Below are 15,000 nucleotides of genomic sequence, written 5' to 3' on the forward strand. Positions count from 1 at the left end.
AATTATCATGATTCTTATTTCAAAAATTATTTACCGTCTATAAATCAATTTCGAGAGATTGATATAATTTGTACACACGTATATATGAAAAATTATTCTTCAAAAAAAAAAAAAAAAAAAAAAGAAGTCCGGATAGGGTGAATATCAATTATCTCATTGATGATAAATGTGGGGAGGGATGAAAAGAGAAACAATTTAAAAAGGGAAAGTTTGGCGCCGACTCAACGAAAAGTCACGCGAGTACGTTTAGAAAATCGTGATACCCAGACACCGATGTTGCTATTAATTCGTGATTAGTCGAGTCTCCGGAAAATCAATGCCGCACCCCCCGAAGAAATATATCGACGTAGTTTTGCTCCCTGATCGTTTAATGAGCCGCGATTATATCGTGAATTTACGGCTATTACGTACGGATACACAAAGTGCCACTAATTGTACCCCGTTATCGTTAAAAATGAACCTTTCTTCCTGCCTATTATTATTATTATTATTATTATTATTATTATTATTATTATTATTAGTTGATTGATCAATGTAAACACGTATACGTACCAATTTTTTTTTTTTAAATTGAGTTTAACTTTTAATTGATCTATTACGATTCATATATCATAGATAAACGATACTAACGAATGCTCGGTATAATCTTTTTTTTTCCTTTTTTTTTTTTGGTTTTTTTTAAATTATTATTTAAAATAATCAAGAAAATTTTAAATTGAAAATTGTAATTGCTCGATCGACATATTACTTGATCTATATCAAAATCAACAATAATCAAATAATATTCACGTATAAACATAGATATATGAATTATTTTCAATCGTCAAATGAAAAAATTATCGAGTTAATATTGAAACGTTAATATCGAAATAAAAATTAATCAATGATATTATAAAAGATTTTTAATAAATCTCATAAATGATATTTAACGCTAAGGAAGATATATAAATTAATGGTTATTTCATTTTGAGAAGTGTCATAGTATTAAAGAGCGAATAATTTGTCGGCGATTGATAAAATTGAAAATATAGACGATTAATTTTTATCAATCAAAAGGTAACAACTCTAACTACGTTTCTAACGAGATATTACAAACGAACGGAATTTGAAAAAGAATTCCTTTGGAATCGCGTAGTCAGTAATTGGCTCTCTGACGATAGGACTACTACTTCTTCCTTTTATCCTCAGTAATTGGGAATCAGCAATACCGAACGATGTTCTTTGTAAACCATCGAACTTCTTCTTCTACTACTACTACTACTACTACTACTACTACTACTACTACTATTTCTTTTTCTTCTTGTCCGATGCACCATGTGGATTTCGTTCAACGTCGTTTCCGCTTCGATGAGTATCGAAATTTCAACCCCCCCGCTCTCAGCCATTCCTACTGTCATCCTCTTTCTTCTTCTTTTTCTTCTTTTTCTTCTTCTTCTCCTCCTTCTCCTCCTTCTCCACCCTCCTTCCTCTTTCAGATCTCTCATCCCTTTTCTTATCTACCCTTATTAAAGTAAGCTTTGTCACGGAAAAGTAAACACAACTCACCGAATTTTCTCCATGTCCTGGTAAAAGAGATTCGTCCTTAACCTGAAGGATAACTCGATAAGGTGATTTCGGTAGGAGCGTTGTTTTCGCATAAATTCCTGGAAAAAGAAAAAAAAAAACAAGTAGTAGTAGGAGAAGAAGATGAAGAAGAAGAAGAAGAAGAAGAAGAAGAAGAAAGAAATCAATTATCTTAACATTGATTAATATATTTAAAAATATTCACGAGTATTTTGTCACCGTACTAATAATATAAATAATACTAATAAATATAAATATATATATATATATATTTTTTTTCTATATATAGATTATATAAATATTAGATTATTTAAATATTATACATTTTTATATATAGATCATATAAATATATAGATATTATATATAGAGAGAAAATAAATTCGATCTAATTTCGTCAATAAATATTATCTCATTTATTTCAATTATTAATAATATTTCATTAATCTATTAATATCTATTAATTTTATTAATAATATTTTATTATTTTAAAATAATATTTGAAACGTAATATCTCTAAGAAATAAATAAATATATATATATATATATATAATATTTCAAACAAATATTTCATTGTACTCATAATACAAAGTGAGAGAAAGAGAGAGAGAGAGAGAGAGAGAGAGAGAGAGAGAGAAAGAGAAAATTAGATCTTATTTTGTACAATGAAATAGTATATAGTTCTCATAAAATAATATATTTGAACAATTTATTATTTATTTTAAAATAATTTCAAAAAAAAAAAAAAAAAGAAAAAATAAATAAATAAATAAATAAAATAATAAAAATTACTAAACTAAACAAGATTAGTTCAAATGGCCTGTCGATAAAATTATATATGAACGATACTTACTAGTGTATATAGCAGTTGATACAGGATTCTCTGGATGTTTAGGATGTTCGATCGGCATCGTATCGTACGTTATGTTCAGAGCATTATGAATATCCTCGAGAATACGAACGATATATCGATTACTTTTTATCTCGTCGGCGTCCTTCACCATAAGATTATTCTCATCCAGTCTATCGCCCTGTTGAATAACACAAACGTACATACGAACACCTCTACCCCACATACAAAAGAAAAAAAAAAAAAAAAGATCAGAGCTTTTCTTTTTGCTTTTCCTTTTTTTGTCAAATACGGGGGGAAAAAAAAAAAAGAAAAAAAGGAAAAGAAAGGATGGTACTTTTTGGATTCTTTGTATTCGAACTGTATGACTTCTTTTTCGTTTTTTTTTTTACGACTCCTCTCTTTTTTCTTCTCTCTCTCTCTCTCTCTCTCTCTCTTTTTTTCTTCTTTTTTGGACGTTCACGCTTTGCAATGAATCCCTTTTATCCTCCAATGTAAAGTAAGAGAAACGGAGAGTCGAAGAGAAAAAAAAATAGGGGAGGAAAGTGAGCGTAAAAAAGAGCCAGGAGTTTAATCAGGATCAGCCCTCAAGCTTTTTTCTCTCTTTCTCTTTCTCTTTCATTCTTTTTTACACCTTTGCTCTCTCGTTCTCTCTCTCTCTCTCTCTCTCTGTCTCTCTTTTGTGTCATTCTCACCATACATTCGTCCGTACCATACCGCTGCCCAAAACAATGCCATAATTAAACGGACAATGTACAGTCATGATTAAGTCCCGCTTTACACGCAGGATACCATTTTCAATCATGACTTTTATTTCGACTTATATCTCTAACTTTTCATACGAATTTCATGACAATCAAAGTCTTTCCAAACGCTTTATCATCATCGTTACAACGGCAAATCATATCTTTACCGTTCAAATCTGAAATATATTTCGATGGATTTCCAAGAAAAAAAATTGAAAAAAAAAAAAAAAAAGAAGAACAAAAAGAATTATACTCTACGATATATTATATATACTCGATATAATTTTTCAATTGTACGAAATAATTGATAAGATAAAAAGAAGAAGGAAAAAAAAAAAAAAGAAATAAAAGACAAAAAAATTTACAAATATATACAATACAAGAATATATAAAATTAAAGAAGAAAAATAAAAGACTGGAAAAAATTTTATAAATAAAACGAAGAGAGATTGGCTGCCTCCTTCTTCAGTTGGTCCTTCCGAAAAAAAAAAAAGAAAGAAAGAAAGAAAAAAGAACAAACAAAAAAAAAAAAAGAAATAATCTAACCATTTTGAAAAGGAAAAATACGTGGACAATCAAGACCTTGATTGAAGTAACGATAACAAATATTAGACAAATATTTGCGAAATTTCGCGGAACAACATATTACAGTATATCCTCATTTCGATAATTTACTTGATTATATAATACAAACACTCACCGCAGTAAAATCACGTAGGGTAATCTCGACGACTGTATCCATTTGTGCTATAGGAGGATTATCATCCTGATCCAATATATCGATTTCCAAAATACGTAACAAAGCATACTGCATCCCAGTAATTTCCTCATAAACGAGACAACGTACTTGAATATTGACACGTGGTCCTGGACCACCTGCTGGACCAAGGACATCGCGATCCAACGATGAGTTCGCATAAAGCGTATTGTTTATCACGTGGAAATAATTTGTTCCTGGTAATGGGACAATGAGAAATTTGTAAAAACAATTTTTTTTCTTTCTTTTCTTTTTTTTTTTTTTTTCTAAATTAATTAATCAAACTTGAATAACGTGGAGGATCATCGTGAATCACTTCTGGACTTTTTCCAATGAGTGATCTCACAAAAAAAAAAGAAAAAGAAAAAATAAATAAATAAATAAATAGAAACGAAATAAGAAAAAGAAGATTGCATGTTCCATTCCAAATTATGCAACAATGTGCGAGTATCAATTGCGAGAAAAAATATTGCACAATTCCTGGCTCTCTTCTTCTTCCTTGGTTCTTTTTTTTTTCTTTTTCTTTTTCTTTTTCTTTTTCTTTTTTTTTTTTGTATTCCACCAAATCCATTTACTTTTTGTCTTTCTTTCTTTCTTTTTATTTATTTATTTTGTTTTTTCTTGTTGACATCTGTCCTAGGGAATCTATATGTTCTTTTTTTTTTTTCTTCTTTGAAATTAATTACCATTCAACAATTTGTATTCGATAATACGAAAATTTGGACAAATATCCGTATAAACTTCTGGCCCAAATTGACCGAGCATGGTCACAGGTTGATTCTCATAAATGCTGTATTGCGAGGAATTCCAAAAACACATATCCTATAAAATATATGGAAAAACAATGGATAAGTTATTTTTAATGAATTAATAATAATAGCAATAATAATAATAATAATAATAATAATAATAATAATAATAATAATAATAATAAATAATGGGTAGATTGACATTGTTAGAAACAATTTATAAAAGAAATCTAAAATAACGATATATATATATATATATATACCTGTACGTAATCGGCACAATTTATTTTATTCTGCTTGATTGGTAATGATTGTACTTTTATATTCAGAACGTCGACGTCGCCGGCATTTTCCTTCGCCTGAACGATAATGTCATCGGATACGTCTTGGTAAATGAAAGAGAGAGAAAAAAAAAGAAAAAGAGGAAAATGTTAGAAAAATTTCCTGCTATCTGATCGATATAAAGATCAAAAAGAAGAAATAAAAAAAAAGAAAAAAAAAAAAGAAAAAAAAAAGAAAGGATGGAGACAGGAGGAGGGAGAAAACGAATCCTCCCACCCCATTATCCCACCCTAGTATAAACTTACTATTCTTCGGAAGAGTTCGTAACCAAATTGTATTGGTCTTTTCATCGAGGATCGCAAATCTTTCACGTTGAGCAGAAATACGATATTTCACGTCTTTCGGTATCGTCGAATCGTTTCGAAGTGTCCTGAGTGTCAATAATTTTACGTTCGAATTTAAATCAACATCCTTATTTGCCAAATATGGTAATCTCAATATTAAATTTGATTGTGGAAAATATAATGCTGAAACAAAAATTCGAAAGAATTATTTATACGAAAGAAGAAAATAATTTACTTCGTTTCAAATTATTATTAAATAAATTTTGAAAACGTAACTTTGAATTTTTTTTTTTTTTTTTAAACGTAACTTTGTATTTCTTTTTCTTTTTTTTTTTTTTTTTTATGTAAACAATTGTTCTTCAAACAATAATATTTTTATAATATTATAAATAATATAATATTATTAATGTTGTGTGTATTATATATATAATATTATTTTTGTATAATTCTTCGTTATTATATTTGTCTCTATGATACAACAAAAATTATTTCAATCTTGATTATTCATAAATTATATTTACTTATTTCTTTTTTTTTTTTTTTAATATTGTTTAAAGAACGATGATTGCAATATTAACGATATCATGTAAAGTCTATTTGATTTTTTGAAGATAATTGAAACGAGAACGATCTAGATATGAATTTTTCTCGAACGATCACAAATCGATTAATTACGATTTCAATGATAAATAATATCGATCGAAGAGAAATTGATTGCTCGCGTATCAAAAGATTCCTTCACGATATTTTCTAAGAGATTTCTAAAACGATCGAACGTGGTATTTACAACGATGGCGGAACAATACTCCGAGGATATCCAATGGAGTTCTCTCTCTCTCTCTTTCTTTCTCTTTCTCCTCGTAAAATGAACTAAACGAGTTGTCTCTATGGCGTGGGTGTTACATACGCGAATTTCCGGAAAATAATAGAAAGGTTAGATAACGCGTTAGCTCGATAAATTTCACTGATGACTACATCAATGTACCTAGGCCCAACCCATTTTTTTCCCTTTTACATTAAATCCTTAACATTTAATAATCGTCGAATGAACGAGCCTCTCTCTCTCTCTCTCTCTCTCCAATTAATTCTTACTGATAAATAAATAAATTTTGAAGATTTATTAAGCTAACGAAATTCAAGATTTTATCGTGAGTAAAGAAGAAAAAAAAAAAAAAAAAAAAAGGAAGAAAAAAAAACAAGTGAAAGAACAAAAAAAAATACATATACACATACGTATTATATCATTCTAATATATTATTATTATTTTTTTTTTTTTTATTTTATTAACAAATGCAATTAAAAGTTGACGATATAAAGAAAAAAAAATTAATTTCTCTGTATGACTTGCATTAATAAGAATGCAATCGTTAACTTCTTATTCTTTCGATCGATTACGATCATAATAGTATCGGACAAAAATTCTTTTTATGATTTTGATACGGTTCAAAAATTAATTATTCTTTCGAATAAAAAAAAAAATAAAATAAAAAAAAAAAAAAAATAAAAAGAAAATAAAAACAAAAGAAAAAAAAAAGGGAAAGAAAGAGCAACAATATCTTTCCGTATATAATTTCAAACGCGGAAGAAACCCCGATATCGATGTACTCGTTTAAATCGTCTTTTAATAAAATTTCCTACGGGTATTGTGTGTAAGACTTTAGGGAGAAATTTTATAAGTCGAGCAAAGAGATAGCTTCGGTGGTATGAGGGTGCCTTTACCTTTTAGGGAACGTTTGGGATAGAAAAGTTTCTTTAATCTTTCAGGAAGTAGAATATACACAAGCGAGGGGATGAATATCGTCGGTTAAAAAACTGAATCTTAAGGGATCATCGAAGCGAGAAGAATACTTTTTTTACTAAGTTACGTGTTGTCTCTTAAAGAGAAAAGGAGATAGAAATATAAAGAGGGAAATCAAATTGAGATTATTTTTTGTAGATAAAAGAATCTCACGTAATCGTCGATTTCTCTTAACCCCCCATCTTCGAAGGGAGGAGAGAGAGAGAGAGAGAGAGTTACGAAAGTAAAATAGCAGTTGGATGAGTAAAAACCTCTGGATTCTTTCTACACAATCGTAGCTAAAAAGATCTGATTCGATACTTTTCAAAGTGTACGCGATATTCCACCCCCTTTCTTCTTTTCTTCTTCTTTTTTCTTTTTTCTTTCTTTCTCCTCTCTCTCTCTCTCTCTCTCTCTCTCTCTCTCTCTCTCTCTCTCCCTCTCTTTTTCTTATGGATGCATCCTTTTATACGTTTCTTCGACGGCGACGAATACGATGGCATCGAAACGTTGAATAAAATATGTTTTGAAATATTCCGAAAGAGTGACTCTCTCTCTCTCTCTCTCTCTCTCTCTCTCTCTCTCTCTCTTTCTGCCCCATCGTTCGTAAGGACGAAAAGATATGGAAAAGCTTTTCAGTCGATGAACACGAATAAAGATATTCGAAGAATTGAACATTCTTTGAAAATGATTTCAAATGAAACGAGAAAAAAAGTATTAATAAAAAAAAAAAAACAAAAAAAAACAAAACAAACAAAAAACAAAACAAACAACAAACAAAACAAAACAAAAGAAAAAGAAACAAAGAAAAAAAATTCCTCTTCGAAGGTAACATTACTTAATTAAATCTAATTGTATCAAGAGAATAAATGATTAATTTGCAATTTCAATGAAAAAAAAAAAAAAAAAAAAAAAAAAAAAAATATTCGTCGAACTAACTGCGAATTATTTTATGATCTTTCGACATAAAAAAAATCTTTCGGATCTCTTCTTCGAAGTCTTTATATACCAACCCTCCCCCCCCCACCCTTTTTTTGTCCAATCATTCAAGATGATTGTCCCTTAGAACGAGGAAAATATAAATCTTCGTACTTCGATGAAAATTTCTAAAAAAAAAAAATGTTTTTTCTCCCTATTTAGCCATTACATTACTGTTGATATTTGTACTCAAAGGTATTTGATTCGTACGAGGAATCACCAATAACGACACCGGCACAGGGTCTTCTTGTGTCAAGGTGAACGTTTAATCAATATACACGGGGCAGTTAATTTTAATCCCAGGATCGCGTGCGTGCCAGTAGACGGAACGATTACGAGCGTTTTTACGATCCTTCGCTACGAGCCTTTCTAACCCTCTCCGTAGCCATCTTAACACGATTTTACGTAGATAAAGCATATTATCTTCGATATTTATTTCGTAATATTCTACCTTTGAAACGAGAGAAAAAAAAAAAAAAAAAAAAAGGTACAACGTTTGCATGCATCGATCTATGCATATTTATCTTTTTTGTTTTCTTCTTTTTATTCTTTTTTTTTTTCTTTTTCTTTTTCTTTTCTTTTTCTACCAGATTAAAGAAAAAAATTATGCGCTTCGTTACGTAAAAGTAGATTTATTTTGTATTTTTTTTTTTTTTTTTTTTTTTTTTTTTTGTTATGTATTTACCTAATTTAGGATTTTCGTTTTATCTTTAATTCGACAATCGCCGTTAAACCAAAAATAAATAATAATATTAAAATACCAAAGATAAATAATAATATTCGATTAAATAAAAAAAAAAAATATATATATATCCATCTATCTATCGTTTAATAATTTCAAACGAATCCAATAATGAACGAAATGCCATGACGTTTCATATCCGTTTCGTTCTAATATAAAATTAATTAGAGAATGATAAGAGAAAAAAAAAGAAAAAAAAAGGAAAAAGAAAAGAGAAAAAAAAAGGAAAAGGAACAAAACAAAACGAAATGAAGCAATATCTTTCGCGTTTAATAATTAAAACCAGGCGCGTTTGTGGTTTATCTTTACTGAACTATTTAAAGAAACAAAAAAAAAAAAAAAAACAAAAAAAAAAAAAAAAGAAAAAAAGAAAAAATATTCGAGAGAATAACAAATAACGTGTGACTCGGGAGTGATACGATAAAAGTTGGCGAAGGTACGATAGCCGCACATCGTTTCAGTATGCTTCCTGAGTGAGTATAAGGGTGGCTTTAAAAAGGCGGTAGGAAAGGGGTGGGTCACGCGAAAGTCGAGTTAAACTCGGGAAAAGAGGGTTGATGATGGTGGTGGTGGTGGTGGTGGTGGTGGTGGTGGGTGGGTTGGATGGTTCCGTGTACTGCTGGTCGACCGACCATCGACACGTCACACATACACACTCCTATACTATCTATTTCTTCGACACACATATAGACTTACGTCACGTAGAAACATATACAAACGTACAAACATATATACGTACGTATATAAGTTGGATATAAGAAGTAAAGATTTGCACGGAGGTAATGTTGTGCAAAGCTATGTATATTAAATACAAACGAACGATACGTATAGCGTGTGTCCAGAAAGTCCCTCGTAATCATAATCGACTATATACGATTTAGTATAGTAATAGCAGTAGTAACAATAGTAGTAGTAGTAATAGTAATAGTAATAGTAGTAGTAGTAGTAAATAGTAGTAGTAGTAGTAGTAGAGAGAGAAAGAGTATATCGTATGTTGAATTCTTCGCGTGTTTAACGTAGGAATCATTTGCATATTCAAGATCACGCTCTTATCTCTCTCTCTCTCTCTCTCTCTCTCTCTCTCTCTCTCTCTCTCTCTCTTCCTCTCTCTTTCTCTCTCTCTCTCTCTCTTTCTCTCTCTCTTTATCTCTCTCTTTTTCTTTTTCTTCTCTTTGAAACAATATCTCGTATTTTTTATTTCACTGGTATCACAATTAAACTACTATACCGGTTAAGAAAAGTATAATTATAATGAAATTAAAAAGGAACGTAAGTGAGTTCCCTGAATGAAATAAAAATAATGTTTCAATCGTGGATATAAAATGTTACAAAGGAACGAGTAAAAATAGAAAAGGGGAACATAATTTCTCAACGAAACGGAAATAAAGGGCATGATTCTAATAGAGAAAGAGAAAAAATGAGAGAAAAAAAGAGAGAGTGTGCGAGAGTGAGAGAGAGAGAGAGAGAGAGAGAGAGAGAGAGAGAGAGAGGAAGCATTTGAAAAGAAGATATTTGTGTCCACGCGTCTTCGGCAACAGCTTTCACTGATCCCACTTTATTGGCGTTTCGTTGAACGTTAATCCCACAAAACCCTATGGAACCTCTATAAATTGTATATTCCTCGTCTAGAGATGCTTAAGGTTGTGGTAAACCAAAGTTTATTAACAGATTCCACAATTTCCTTAACACATTTATAGTTCCCTAAACGATACCAGAATAAATATTGTAAGTACATAAAATATCTTTCTTGCATATCTTTTGTATTATATATTTATATATAAATTACTATTGTCTACGTTATTTCTTTTTTTTTTTTTTTTTTTTTTCAAATAATCCGAAGGAAAATAAAAAGAAAAAAAAAAAAAAAAAAAAAAGCCAAACAAAAATATTTTCCTAACTTCTTACGTATTTTCTATTAGTTCGTATTTCTTTTTTACTGTTTCTTTTTTTAATTTTTCTTTTCTTTTTTTTTATTTCTAATTTTTGTATTACTTATAAAAACATTACTCTTCTCTTAATTTCTATGTAAACGATATATATGTAGTCAAATAAATACAATCAAACTTGATTAATCGAAAGTTGCCTTGAAAGAGAAATTTCATTTAAAAGATCTAATCGACATTTTTCTTTTTTCTTTTTGCATATCGTCTAGTCATTATAAACTCGTGAGACATTTTAGTATGAAGAGAGGAGAGAAAAAAAAAAATAAAAAGGGAGAGAGAAAGAGAGTGTTCCTTTCTCGATCACGATTATTTAGCTAATGGCCTTTACCAACGTCGACGTTCAAAAAGCGGGGAGAACACATCGTTATGACTGTTCGAGGTTTTCGACACTTACGTGACCCCAAGTTAAGAGAGAGAAAGAGAGAGGAATTGTCGACTTCGTCGGTCGGCTTAGGAAATTCACTATGGCACGCGAGACGAGGGTGCATTTACGTGAGACAAGCGTAAGAACAGAGAGACAGAAAGAGAGTAAGAAAGAGAGAGAAAGGGAGAAAGAGAAAGAGAAAGAGAGAGAGAGAGAGAGAGAGAGAGAGAAAGAGAGAAAAAGAGAGTGCTGTTAAAAGCAGTTCCTTTTATATTTTCTATTATTCAACTAGAATTTTTAGTTCGATTTATATCGATAAAATATTATTTGATGATCAATTTTGATACTTTCTTTCTGTTTCTTTCTCTCTCTCTCTCTCTCTCTCTCTTTCTCTCTATCTCTTTTTTCCTATTCGTAAAGTGGTCACGCTTATCGATCTTCAAGAAAGCACGCGACGTCTCATCTCTATGTTCTATGCCTTCCAGCGGAATTTATAGCTCGCTCACGGCCTCACGAAATAGTTAGAATCATCCATCTTCGAGCGTCGGATGCGTTAGAAGAAGACTAGACGCGGAATTGCCTCGTAAATCTTTTTACCAAAGAGAATTCCTAAGTTTTTTTTTTCTTTTCCTCTATCTTTTCTCTTTCTCTCTCTCTCTCTCTCTCTCTCTCTCTCTCTCTCTCTCTTTCTCACACACACACATACTCTCTTTCTTTTTTCTTTTTGTTTTTTTTTTCTTTTTGCTTGTATCAGGGATAGCTATTATCATAATATTATTATAGATAGACGATCAACACTTCTTTCTCCTCTTTCTCTATTACATTAATATAATTAATTTGCATACACGATTATTTCCATTTTTCAGATTTATCGTAATGAGAACGTACGATTTATCAGATTAAGTCAAGAGAGTATAATAATTTACGAGAGATATATCGAGATTAAATGTTCTAACGAAATTAACATTAAAATATTGTTTGAGGAAAGTAAGTACGGTAAGTCTTTCAATTACTCAATTATTATAGAAATATTTCTCGCTAATATATCTCGTTGATAAATTTCAACAACAAAAAGAAAGATATATTATACAATTGGAACAAATGCAATGGAAGTTAGAAGATATAATATCTCGTTATGATACCCTCTCTCTCTCTCTCTCTCCTTCCTCCCTCCTCTAACCACCCCTTTCTTCATTTGCGAATAAATGAATTTAAAATTAAGTAAACTGCCAACTCCAAGGTGTCGTTTGGTAAAAGAGTAATTTTTAAAACATTAGAGATCGTTAAGGGACAACGGCATAGCTCGTTATCTCGTACGGGATACGGGATAAAACAGGAGGGAAAAAAAAACACACAAAAAAATGAAAAAGAGAGAGAGAGAGGGAGGGAGGGAGAAAAAGAAAGAAGAAAAAGAAAAAAAAAGAAAAGAGAAGATTCGACGTATTCTCGTTCGTGAAGTTTAAAACTCGGTCGTACGAATGACTCGGACGACGATGAGAGGGAGCAACGAAGCGAGTTAAAGCACTTTCAGGGAGTTCGCGTATCGTCTATTAAGAAAGTTTATTATGAGAAAGAGGAAAGTGTAATGGTGATGTTGATGATGCTGATGGTTATGGTGATCGTAATAGTAATCGGGAATTGGTTAAAACAAAGAAAAAAAAAAAAAGTAGACGTACGTACGTAACACGTCTACGTTTATATATAAGATACTCAAGATATATAATAGTTCTTGTTATTCTTACTTGGTACTTTCATGATCGAGATAATACTCGAGAAAGAGAGAATGAGAAGAAGTGAAAGAAAAAAAAAAAAAAAGAAATAGGATAGGAGAATCTGTTCGATGATCTTTTCTCTCTTTTCAAGACTCCCATGATCGTTCTTTTACTATACCTGGAAACCCTTTATTTGCGTCTTCTAACATCGAGTTACAATTCCCGAAAACAGAGACCAGTATGAATACGATATGGGTAGCCCTACAACAGACTCGTCACCACCAACCCTTTAGCCGATATATTTCTCTCAAAGACTAACTTCTTCCTCGTTTTCTTTCTCTTCCTTCTCTCTCTATTATTCTCCTTTCTCTTTCTAACCATTCTAACCCCTAATGTCTCTATCCATACTATACTAACGTCTCTCATTCCATTCCATTCCTTTCCTTTCCTTTACATCCCTAGGATAGAACCCCTTGGATAGATCGCAGCACTACCTATGCAAATTGATTCGTCGTGACGATGAAAGGAAGAAACGAAATGAGACGACGTTCTATTGGATTAGATTGTTCTACGTTAGAAATAATATTAGATTTTATGTCTGTCTCTATGAAATTGTATAGAATAATTTTTTTTTTCTTTTATTTTCTTTTTCTTTTTTTTTTTTTTTTTCTTTTTTTCAACTAGACAACTAAGAGCACGTATTTTTATTTAATCAAATATTTAATAAACCTCGATAACGCGATTTCATATGTTCCGTAATTATACGCGCATGTTAATTATATTCTGAATGAAATGCTAATTAAGAGAATTCGCACTTTTAATTCAATTAAATATCTATACCGAGTACAATCATTTCTTGCGGTGTGTTTTCATGTAATCGCAAATATTTCCTTTTTTTTCTTTTCTTTCTTTTTTTTTTTTTTTTTTTTTTTTTACACTTTGAATGAAATTAATTAACGAATGAGTTATGCATCAGCGTATTGTTTTCTTTTTCTTTTTCTTTTTTTTTTTATTTTTTTTCTTCTTTAATTATGACTAATAATCCGATCAATATTATATCTTCTCGATCATAACAAAAAGATTAATCAATCAATTCATTTATCTATTCCTAGTTTATCATGTCGAAATACTGTGAAAGACAAAAAGAAGAGAGAGAGAGAGAGAGAGAGAGAGAAATATCTGTTAGACGAATAAAAAAAAAAAGAAAAAAAAAGAAGAAAAAAAAAAAATAAAAATGTTTCCGGAAGAGAACGATTATTTACCGATAACGAGAAGATCTTTGTCGGTCGTTCGAATCGAAAATAAAACGACAGAGGGAAGGATTTACGGTCGATCGTGACTTTCGAAACAAAAAGGGTGCTGGTGGAATGGAATAGAATGAAAGGGAGGGGCAGGGTGCAAGGAACAGGGGAAGGGAGGAATGGTGGCGCAGAACGAGTGTCTCAGGTACACTAGAAAGTCCTGCGCACGTGTGTAAATATTTCCCGGTGAAAAGTCGGCCTACCCATTGTGTTGTATAACACATAAACACATCCACGCACGCACATAGAGAAACATACACATTTCACCTCCTTTTTTCTCTTTCTCTCTCTCTCTCTCTCTCTCTCTCTCTCTCTCTCTCTCTCTCTCTCTCACTCTCGTTTTTTTCCTAGAGAACATTTACTTGTGCGAGGACATAGATCACGTTCGTGACACCTGCCTGCATGTGGCGACAGTAAATAACGAAATGCTTCGAACATGCCCCTCCTCCTTCTCTACTCCTACCCATTATACCACTTCATCAGCATTATATACAGTGTGTTTCATATTTAAAAATGTTACGTATTGTTTTTATCTCTCGGAAAAAATATTATCAAAAAGTTTACTCCGATACATATATTTATGTATGTAGATACGTGCATTATGAATCAAACAATTTAATAATATTTATTACCTTATAAAATCTTATGAATGTATTTTGTTATAAAAAAAAAAAAAAAAAAAAAAAAAAAAAAAAAAAACAACGAAAAATGAAATCAAATGTATCTGACGCAAAGAAAAAAAAAAAAAAAAAAAAAAGATTGGAATAAAACGTTGGCGAGAAAAAAAGGAAAAAATTAATTGATAAAACTTTATGCGAACAAACCCTATATTTATTTCGAGTTTTTCCATCCAACCCCTCGTCCCCCCTCGCCCTCTTACTCCGCCGATCTTCGT

General features: G+C 30.9%; 1 protein-coding gene across 3 annotated transcripts in view; it reads right to left on the reverse strand.

The window, feature by feature from the left end:
• The window catches only part of Ret (protein kinase receptor Ret oncogene), a 52,893-nt gene that overhangs the window by 17,108 nt on the left and 20,785 nt on the right, over positions 1–15,000 (reverse strand). For all 3 annotated transcript variants that reach the window (XM_035883434.2, XM_085660588.1, XM_085660589.1), the window contains 6 exons: positions 5,250–5,471; positions 4,926–5,047; positions 4,600–4,735; positions 3,857–4,110; positions 2,414–2,591; positions 1,546–1,643 (listed from right to left, as the gene is read on the reverse strand). In XM_035883434.2, the coding sequence (XP_035739327.1) occupies positions 1,546–1,643; positions 2,414–2,591; positions 3,857–4,110; positions 4,600–4,735; positions 4,926–5,047; positions 5,250–5,471 (1,010 nt within the window). The remainder of the gene's footprint in view (positions 1–1,545; positions 1,644–2,413; positions 2,592–3,856; positions 4,111–4,599; positions 4,736–4,925; positions 5,048–5,249; positions 5,472–15,000) is intronic.

Source organism: Vespa mandarinia, chromosome 12 (genome assembly GCF_050613455.1).
Source record: "Vespa mandarinia isolate Hongniang chromosome 12, ASM5061345v1, whole genome shotgun sequence".
NCBI lineage: Eukaryota > Metazoa > Arthropoda > Insecta > Hymenoptera > Vespidae > Vespa > Vespa mandarinia.